General features: G+C 48.6%; 1 protein-coding gene and 1 long non-coding RNA gene across 2 annotated transcripts; one reads left to right on the plus strand and one right to left on the minus strand.

Moving 5' to 3' along the window:
• The first annotated feature begins 1,258 nt into the window (after positions 1–1,258).
• On the plus strand, positions 1,259–3,444 carry LOC309338135. The gene is made up of 2 exons (XR_014154749.1): positions 1,259–2,252; positions 2,563–3,444. It is a non-coding gene; the product is annotated as an uncharacterized lncRNA (long non-coding RNA).
• Positions 3,246–10,500, minus strand: CNPY3 (canopy FGF signaling regulator 3). Its single transcript, XM_081854998.1, has 6 exons — positions 10,302–10,500; positions 8,238–8,361; positions 6,306–6,402; positions 6,051–6,173; positions 5,150–5,267; positions 3,246–4,343 (listed from the first exon to the last, which is right to left on the minus strand). The coding sequence occupies exons 1-6, from the start codon at positions 10,420–10,422 to the stop codon at positions 4,093–4,095; spliced, it is 834 nt and encodes a 277-aa protein (XP_081711124.1). The 5' UTR covers positions 10,423–10,500; the 3' UTR covers positions 3,246–4,092.
• Between the last annotated feature and the right edge of the window lie 223 nt (positions 10,501–10,723).

Genomic DNA, 10,723 nt, shown 5'->3' on the forward strand with positions numbered 1-10,723 from the left:
CTGGCTCCCTCGGCCTGAAAGCGAGATGAGCGCTGCACCCCTTAGTCGCCTTCGACTGGATTTAACCATCCAGGGGTCCTTTACTTTTACATTTTTACCATGAATGCTTTAGCTGAGATTCCTGCATTGCAAGGGGTGGGACTAGATGACCCTTGGTCCTTTCCAAGTCTATGAATAAAGAGGTTGAAAATGACCCTAAGAACAGTCAGCTAGATCTTGGCAATGGCTCATCTGATGATTTGTAACAGCGTCCTGTTCTCTGAGTGGCCAACCAAATGCCTGCAGAAAACCCACTAGGAGGAGCAGAGCAAAAGAGCATTCTCCCCTCTAAGGTTTCCACTAATTGGTATGATAATCCATCTGGTTATGATAAGCGCTGTTATTTAACCTTCAGAAGCTGTGCCTGAGTTTGCTTCTCTGCCCCCTCTTCCCTCCCCATCTCTTTTCCCTTACGTGTCATGTCTTATCAATTGCAAGCCTGCCGGCAGGGACTCTCTTATCTTAAATGCATCTGCCAGAGCTGCAACTAAACATGTCTCTCCTGTATCGGTCTTTACAGCCACAGAAGACACTGTAACTCTCCAATGGCTTGGTTTTACCCCTGATGGCACACTCCTCCACTGTCTTTTGGAACGAGACAGATGCCAGTCGAAGTAAAATGCAGCAAACATTGCAAACACATTTGGTCGCCTGTATTGATCATCTGTTGGATCTTCTCAAGAGGATAGTTTTAACATCTTGCCAAAAGAGAAAAGGAGGGCTAACTGGGCCTCCTTGGAGAAGATAATCTACAGCCTGGGAACCAAGGTCCTACTCTTAGCAACACCAAGGCTATTGTGTAGGGCTTGCATTTCCAATCTCACTAGCACCATCTGTTGCTTGTTCCATAAATGGTTTCGCTTCCTTTCCTTCCACTTGCGCGGGCTGCCAGAATGCCAGGGACAGAGGCAGGTGCCACAATGGGCATACGCAGGTGCTGAACCTTGCATGCGTAGTCAGGCATCTCTTTTTGCAAGCACCACACCTGCAAGGAGTTTATCACAGGAAGATTTTCACCCCCAAATATACACAACACACTCACTGGAAATAAAGAACACAGAATGAGTTTCTGCCTTGATTCCCAAACGCCTTTGGAGAGCGAGACAGATGAGATAATTCAGAGAACAAAGCGTATATGGGGTTAACCTCTCCAGCTACCTTGGAATTGAAGAGGTTGACCCATAATAATAATAATAATAATAATAATAATAATAATAATAATTTTATTTATACCCCGCCCTCCCTGGCCAGAGCTGGGCTCAGGGCGGCTAACACCAATAAAATTACAATAAAAATATAATGGGGGGGACACACAATTTAAAATACAGGTTAAAATGCAATTTAAAATGCAGCCGCATCTTAAAAGTAGCCCATGGATCAAAACTGTACGGGGAGGGAAAACATAAGGGTCAGACTGAGTCCAAACTAAACGCCAGGTGGAACAGCTCTGTCTTGCAGGCCCTGCGGAAAGATGTCAAGTCCCGCAGGGCCCTAGTCTCTTGTGACAGAGTGTTCCACCAAGTTGGGGCCAGTACTGAAAAGACCCTGGCCCTAGTTCAGAAAGTTGGCTGATTTTAACAACGAATTCCTGTATCCCTCCTTATGAAAGGGCACATGGATTTGTTTTACATTCATATGATTAGAGAGTTATTTGCTGGATTGCCGTGTTATGTTTTGAAGTGATTATTTGCCACCATAACGATGTGTTGGTTTCCTTTTTTGTCGTTCTTTTTGTAGTCACTTAGACTGCATTGCTTATATCAAAAAGCAGCATACAAATCTAAATAAATAATAAACATTAGAGGACTTAAAAAAAAAAACCCCAGACTGCTCCCTCCTGCCTCTGATCCATAGCTGGTAGGTGGCATGGGACTCACATTATGTCATAAATGTGACTGCAATTATAAAAACTTGCGGTTTCTAAAACATTTAGGAAATAGATGAGAAAAAAGAACAAATAGTTAACTGGGATATGGAGGGAAAACGAAAGAGAACAAATTTATGGAACCGCAGAAGGAGAGGGAGGGAAGTGGGAGATTTAAGATATAAGAATTCTTTTCTTTTCTTTTCTTTTGCTGAAATGTTTATTTGTTATAATTAAAAACCATGAATAGAACTTTAAAAAAGAACTGTGACTGCAAAATTCAGCACCTTGTATGTCCAAAAGCCGTAATCATACACTTCTGCAATAAAGGTAAAGGTCCAATCATTAGGTCCAGTTGTGGCCGACTCTGGGGTTGCGGCGCTCATCTCGTTTTATTGGCCGAGGGAGCCGGCATACAGCTTCTGGGTCATGTGGCCAGCATGACTAAGCCGCTTCTGGCGAACCAGAGCAGCACACGGAAACGCCGTTTAGCTTCCCGCCAGAGCGGTACCTATTTATCTACTTGCACTTTGACGCGCTTTCAAACTGCTAGGTTGGCAGGAGCAGGGACCGAGCAATGGGAGTTCACCCTGTTGTGGGGATTCGAACCACCAACCTTCTGATCAGCAAGTCCTAGGCTCTGTGGTTTAACGCTCCAGGTATATGGACAAAAGACATATAGGACAGGAAAGGCTGTTTGCTTAAGAGGAAGTGCAGAAGAGGAAGCACAGCGGTGAATTGCAGGAAAGCTCTCCTAAGTATTCAACACAGAAAATGACCTTTAACTGAACGTCCAACTTTTAGGACTGGCAGGTATTTGCTGGGGACAGTGCCTATCTCTTTAAAAAGCTGTGACAAAAATGAGAATGGACTGAGTTGCCCTTTAAAAAGCCCTGAGACTGCCAGCTGCTGGTCTACTTGCCCGGCCAAGGAATGTAAGAAACTGCTTTATATGGAGTCAGACCACTGGTCCCTCTCACAGAGTGGCTATCTACACCAGGGGAAGCCAACCTTTTAGGATTTTTGAGCAAGCGCTGCAGACACACATGCGCCCGTTGGTTCCTTCTTCACTGGATCAGTCTGGCTCCCCAGAATAGATCACTTTCCCAGAACCTGGTTCCAGCAGAATTAATTTGAGCCTTGAAAAGATCACACAGCTGAAAAGGGAATAAAGCATCACTCTTCCAACTTCCTCCTTCTGCTCTATGTATTTTCCAAGGGAGAAACAAAGGTTATTATGACTGTATTGCACCCTTTTCCTCAAAAGATTCACAAAGGTAAATATCATTCATATAGCAGTGCGGGGAAAGAAAGCCAGTGGAAGGGCCGGATGGAGCACAAATTACTCAAAAACTCTTTTATTTTCACTCTTTGCAGGACTTCAGGAAACAGGAAGAATGGTCATCGCAGCAACAGAAAGCACATGTTTCTAAGGGAGGGGAGGCAAGAGAAACACATCATCAACCTGCAAGTTCTCTCCTGACTGGAGCAACTGCAGGAAATGATCCATTAAGGTTGGGAGTAATTCAAAAACAAAACAAACCAACAAAAAGATATCGCAACAGAAGCACAGTGCCCTTACACGAATAGTACCTTCGCCCTTATTTCCCTCCAAGCAAACGCAGTGATCTGCATGATGAAAAGAAGGTCTTTCCAAAATATCGACTTAGGGAATGTACCAAGTTGAGAGCCTGCTACGCTGGCTATAGAGAGGTTATCATGGCTTCAGTCAAATGGGCTGGAGAGGCGAGCTGCCTTGCAACCCAACCTGGATCTCTTACAACTTTCTCCTTACCTTCCACCCGCCCCCCAGTTGCGTTTAGCAGATCAAAGCTCGTGGAGGTGAGGGTCAATTGATGAAAGCAGCGGGCTCAGTTTTTTAACACCAGCCACACAGACTTAGGCAGCCAGTCCTTCAGGCCCTCCTTCTGCCTGGGTTGCTCCTCTAAGCAGGCAAGGGGCTAGCTGGGTTCGGCCCACCCTGCACCTGCGATGAGACACCATAACACTGGGTGGCTAAAGTTTGAAAGGCCACGATCCTTGCCCGTCAGGAACAGCCTGGCATTTCCCCCTCGAGGAAGCTGAGAAATCTCCATCTTGCAACTCGGGTGGGCGAAAGCAATTCTCAGTGGCCTGAATACAAGCTTGCGAGTCCACGCAAGGAAAAGCATGGGTGGCTGGCACCTAGCCTACAGTTCGTCCGGCCTGTGTGAGAGCGGAGCCTCCTTCCCAGCATCCTTTGCTTCATCCTGCTCCTCTGATTGGCCAGGGACCTCTTGGACACTCGGTTTCTCACCCTCCCCTTCTTGCCCTGCTTTGTCCTTGCCGCTCTTTTTGCTTTTCGAAGCCTTCTTGCCTTTGCCCTCCTTCTTCTTAGACTTCTTCGGCCTTGAACTTGCCACGTCCCCTTTCTTGCCAGCCCACTTCTCTGTCAGGCAGCCTGGAGAGAGGAGAGGGGTGGAAAAAGGAGACTATGGGATTTTGCAATGCCTCCACTCCTCCCTCTGCACATAATTCCAGTCGCCATTCCCATGCTTCCACTTGCCACCTAATTTATTTAGATGAAGTTTCCATTCAGTTTAGGTTACTAGTGAGTACATCTGGTGGTATCATCCAGTTGTTTTTGTTGGACTCCGGGTCCCATCAGCCCCAGCCAGCATGGTTGTGCATGATGGGAATTGGAGTCCAACAGCATGTGGAGGGCAGCACATTGACTATGACTGGGTGAATAGAAAACCTGGGCCGAAATCATTGCTTTCAGTCACTCACCTCACAAGCTAGTCTTGGGTCAGTCACGACCCCTTGGCTCTCAATGTGGTGTTGTGAGGGTAAAAAAATACAAGGGAAGGAAAGCAACAAGCTGCTTCAAGCTCTGTGGACTACAGGCAAATGTGATAAATTAACGTGAGGACTACAATGCCCATCATTCCTGACCGCTGGCCATGATGGCTGGGGTTGATGGGAGTTGAAGTCCAACAACACCTGGGGCAGAGGTTCCCCATTCCCGAGTGAAAACCATTTGGATGGTTTTGTGGTGGCCATTTTGCACAGGGGTTCTGTTCCCAGCCCCCATGTACATTGGCATAAGCCCAGTCTGCCCAACCCCCATTCCACCCTCTTCCACGTCCAAAAGGACCTGCACGGCGGCCACATGTTAACTGAACACGCCTATAATGGCCGCCGCCCATACACATATCCCTGGACCCCAATAACAGGGCCTGCCACTTCCCAGGAAACATAACTCACTGGTGTCTTTTCCTTTCAAGACGTGGTTTGCACAGAGAAACTGGGAAATGTCTTCTTCCTGATGGTTCCGGTACCAGTCTTCGATCACATCTTCAAATTCCTCCACCATTACCTCACACTAACAGAGACAGAAAGAAAGATAGAAACCCTCCTTCAAACATTTGCTTGTGGTGTTTTCAACCACACTGGTAGTTCTGCAAACATTGCCACAGCTTCTTTGCCACTGCAAATGAACCCTAGCTTGGCTGTGACAAAGCCACATTACATTTAGATCTCACCTGACCTCCGAGTCCTGCAATGCAGGGGGATCGGAGCAGGTGACCCTCCCTTCCAACTCTACAAATTCAAAGTGGCATGAAAAGGATCCCCCGGCAGTCTCTCATCTAACCACGGATCACCAGACCTGCCTTGCTTCAGCTAGGTCAGGCACCCCCAAACTTGGCCCTCCAGATGTTTTGGGACTACAACTCCCATCATCCCTGACCACTGGTCCTGTTAGCTAGGGATGATGGGAGTTGTAGTCTCAAAACATCTGGAGGGCCAAGTTTGGGAATGCCTGAGCTAGGTTATGCACTAGTTTTCCACCCCCACCAACATCCACGAAAATGTACCTTTGGAACACACCCTAGAAATGTGATTGACAGGCCAGTGGTTTCAGTATTAGATGCAGAATTCTCGCTTTCAGTTCTCCCGTTCGAAAGGAGAATCCTCCAGGACAGCCTTCACCCATCTGGGGCTCCCCGGATGCCTTGGGCCGATGGGAATTGTAGTCCAAAACATCCAGAGAGGCCCAGATTGGTGAAGGTGCTCTAGGAGATCAACCATGAGCTCCAGTTACTTGGAACTGCTGTGCCACCATCAGTCATGTGGCCTCCACAAAGTGGGAAGCCAAGGGCTGTACCTGCTTCTTTAGATCGGCCACTTCCGCAGAGGTTTCATTCCACAGCTCATAAGGGATGTCCATCACTACCTTCACTCCTTTGTGTACCAAGTTATGCAGTGTTTCAAAGGTCTCAGACATACCCTAAAGGAAGTGAGAGAGTTTAGTGGTGTATCCTGGAAGAGCCAAGACAGGCAAAGGAAATGAAAAGCAGAAAAGCGGCTCTCTTAAAAATAATAATCTGGAAGCAAGATGAAATCCCGAGACGTAGCAAACCTTTGCAAATCTGTTGCTTCCCGTTCTCTCTTTGTGCAGGTTGTATTCCAAAAGCCTCTTGCAGATGTTTTCTGTCACTTCAATAAGGCGAATGTCCCTGCAGGCAAAAAAAGTGTATTAGTGAGTGGCAAGATCTCTGTATGAGTGTCCAATGACACAAATATAAAGTAGCAGCTGGTAGAATGTACCTCAGCACTTTATCAACTCACAATTTACTGCTTGAGATAAATTTCCATGTGTTATGGGACTTCGCTAGTAAGAACTTATGAATCTGGAATGCAGCTTTCCAGCAAAACCATTAAAATGTCCCTTTCCACAGTCTCAGTCAATAGACAGTGTATATGCATACACCCCTGGGACTTCACCTCATGTAATCTGTGAGTTACCTGTCCTACCTTTTTCAAAACACAATATAACATTGAGGACGAGAACATAGCTGTCAACCTTCCCTTTTTTAATGGAAAATTCCCTTATTCCAGCGCTGTTTCCCGCTGCTATCCCGGATTGTTAGATATCCCGTTGACTGTCCCTGGGACAGGTGAGGATGCCGATCCCTTATTTTGAGGCTGCTGATCCCTTATTTTCAAATCTGAAAGTTGACAGCTATGGACTAGAACAGTGTTTCCCAACCGGTGTTCCGCGGCACACTAGTGTGCCGCGAGACGTTGCCTGGTGTGCCGTGGGAGAGAGGCGGGTGAGTCGGGCGGCGAGAGGCGGGGCGGCAAGCACACGCGGGGTGGGGAGCGAGCTCCCTCCCACATCCCATCGCCCCGTGCTCCGCGCTGGTGTCGGCCAGCCTTGCGCACCCGGGGGATCTCCCCCCGGGAGCGCAAGGCTTGCGGGCAGCAGCCTGCAGCGCGGAGCACGGGGCGCCCTCCAGAGGACGCCCCGTGCTCCACGCAGGTGTCCGCAAGCCTTGCGCTCCCGGGGGGAGATCCCCCGGGTGCGCAAGGCTTGTGGACACCTGCGTGGAGCACGGGGCGTCCTCCGGAGGGCGCCCCGTGCTCCGCGCTCGTGTTGGCAAGCCTTGCGCACCCGGGGGCGCATGGGGCGCCCTGAAACAGAGGGTTCCCCATGCTGCGGACTGTAGCCTGCCGCCGGACGCGCGGGGCGCCCTGAAGCAGAGCGCCCCTCGCGCCAGGCAGACATGGGCCAGCCCCACAAGCTCGGGGGACAGCGGGGAGACGCAGCACCGCCATCCCACTGTTCCCCGACCTGGTTTTTTGGGGGGGAAATAAAGGAAAAAAAAATTTCCTTTATTTCCCCCCTCAAAAAAGTAGGTGCGTCCTATGGGACGGAGCGTCCTATGGGACGAAAAATACGGTACTTACTATTTCATAATAAAGTAATTATAAAATACTTTCTTTGTGTTTATTTGATTCCTATTAAAGAGAGTTACTTTATATATAGTCAATATAGGCACAGAGTTAATTTTTTAAACATTTTCTAATGGTGGTGTGCCTCGAGATTTTTTTCATGAAACAAGTGTGCCTTTGCCCAAAAAAGGTTGGGAAACACTGGACTAGAAACACAAAACATAATATGAACTAGGCACATATAAGAACAGGACCTAAAGCATCTAATTATGTATGTTAGTTCCACCAAATTTCGATGGGACTTAGGGTGTCCAATCTTTACTGAAAGGTCACTTTTTTGCCTGCATGTTGGGGGAGTCCTATAAATTGCATACTGCACAACCAAAGAGCTCAATTAATCCTGCAGAAGGAATACGAAACCTTCCTTCCTTGCAGGAACGGATGGCAAGTGACTTATGGGTGTGACTTTTTTTGCATTTTATATCCTGGCAGACAAAAGTAAGATTCAGGAGAGTTAACACCCTCTCTGAATTACTTACTGACCAAGATATTGCAATAATGTACAAGGTGAAGAACGGCTGCCTCCAAGGGTCTCTCAACAGCCTCATTCACTTACGATTTTGTGTACTTGATTTTGGATCCCTTGCCATCCAAAAAGCCGTACTTCGTGTCAATCACTTCCTTGGTCTTGCCAGTTTCATCGAAGGAGGATTTCAGTTCCAAAGCCACATACTTGCACACTAAAGACAGAAAAGAACCAGTTAGTAACCACTCACATATTTTAATTGGTGATCAAAAGCCAGTAGGTAAGCAGATAACAGAGTTTACAGTGCAGGCCATATTGAAATAAAACAATGGTGTATATTTGCAGAGCAGGGACACGGGTGGCGCTGTGGGTTAAACCACAAAGCCTAGGACTTGCCGATCAGAAGGTCAGTGGTTTGAATCGCCGTGACGGGGTGAGCTCCTGTTGCTCGGTCCCAGCTCCTGCCAACCTAGCAGTTCAAAAGCACATCAAAGTGCAAGTAGATAAATAGGTACCACTCCGGCGGTAAGGTAAACGGCGTTTCCGTGCGCTGCTCTGGTTCTCCAGAAGCGGCTTGGTCATGCTGGCCACATGACCCGGAAGCTGTAGGCCGGCTCCCTCGGCCAATAAAGCGAGATGAGCGCCGCAACCCCAGAGTCGGCCACGACTGGACCTAATGGCCAGGGGTCCCTTTACCTTTATATTTGGAGAAAATAAGGCAGGGATAGGGAACCTGTTGGGATTACAAATCCCATCATTTTTGACCACTGGCTGTGCTGGCTGGGGCTGACAGCAGCCTTCCAGATGTTGTTGGATTCATCAGCCCCAGCCAGCCTAACCTTCAGGGATGATCCCCAATAACAGTGCAGCAGGTTGAAGGCAGCTCTAACCCTCTACCTAAATACCACTCCGGCTTTCACTTCAGTGAACCTCTTCTGCAACTTCCGGCTCATAGTTCTCTCTGTTCCTCTTTAAGTTGTTAAGTTCCATTTTTAGTGACAAGGCGCTTCTCAGATCCCCTTTTCACTCTTGACAGCCTTACCTTATATAAGTGCCCCTGCATAAGCTAGTCCATTGTTTCGTGCTGGAAGTCGTCCTTCGCCAAGGGAGGGGAACCTGTGGTCCCACAGAAGCTGTCAGACTCCAACCCCCAACAGCCACAGCCAGTATCAAGAAAGATCTGGGATGATGGTAGTTGTCACCCAGTAAAATACTGAGTGTCGCCGATTCCCCATCATTTTACCTATAACCTTATATAGTGATGTCTACAGCTGGGCAATATGTGGTTTTCAACATAGGAAGCTGCATTACTCCAAGTCAGACCACTGGTTCATCTTGCTCAGTACTGTCTACACTGACAAGCAGCACCACTCCAAGATTTCAGGCAGGGAGTCTCTCCCAGACCTACCTGGAGATGCCAGCAGGGACTGAACCAACCTTGGAGCTTCTGCTTGCAAGCCAGACACTCTGCCATTGAGCTACAGCCTTTCCCCATAGGAAGCTTCAGCCCCCCGTTTTTGACTACCCCTTTTACAGTGGTACCTCGGGTTACATACGCTTCAGGTTACATACGCTTCAGGTTACAGACTCTGTTAACCCAGAAATAGTGCTTCAGGTTAAGAACTTTGCTTCAGGATGAGAACAGAAATTTTGCTCTGGCAGTGCAGCGGCAGCAGGAGGCCCCATTAGCTAAAGTGGTGCTTCAGATTAAGAACAGTTTCAGGTTAAGAACGGACCTCCGGAACGAATTAAGTACTTAACCCGAGGTACCACTATATTTTATTTTGGGCATTTGTGGCCCCACCCTTCATCCAAAAAGACTCCCAACTGCAGGCTTTTCATCTTCATCATCGACATCATCATCATTCTATGTCATTTTAAATGTGTTTGTGGGAGGGGTGGGAGTTATTGGCTTGTTTTGCTTCTGTTCTTGCTACTATTATTATTATTATGCTGCGAACCACCCCGAGATCTTTGGATGAAGGGCGGTATGCAAATGTAATAAATGAATATTAATAACAATAATTCACACGACACGAAAGGAAAGAGGAGCAGGGAGGGATGAGGAAAATCAAAACACAGGCACTGATTTCTCCCCTCCCCCCACAGCTCTGCAATAATGGTTTTTTTTGGGGGGGGGCTTCCCTTGCTCACCTTCGCATTTGCTGGGCAGCTTGACCCACTCGCTGTCCTCGGCAATGGCCCCGCCGCGCCCAGGCGCCGGGCCTACCAGCAGCGCGAGCCAGAGCGCGACGGCAGCACCCCAGGGAGCCATGGAGGGAGGAGGAGACCCCCGCGAGAGGCCGCCACGCCGCTACAGCCCTCCAGAGCGCGGCACCGCGCTTCCGGGAACCTCCCCCCTTTCCCTTTCCCTCATGTAGCTATAACAACCGGAGCCCTTGGCCAATGGCGGCCGGGAACGTGTCACGCCGAGGCCAACGGGCCGGCGCGAGGCTCCCGTTCTTTCGAGATGTCAGCCAATCAGGAGCGGGGAGAGGTGGGGCGCTCTCTCGCTTCTCCAATGGAGCAGCTTGGCTTGCCCCGCAGGTCAGCCAATGGGAGTGTCGCCAACGCTG

This window comes from Podarcis erhardii (assembly GCF_964252035.2).
Source record: "Podarcis erhardii genome assembly, chromosome: 3".
NCBI lineage: Eukaryota > Metazoa > Chordata > Lepidosauria > Squamata > Lacertidae > Podarcis > Podarcis erhardii.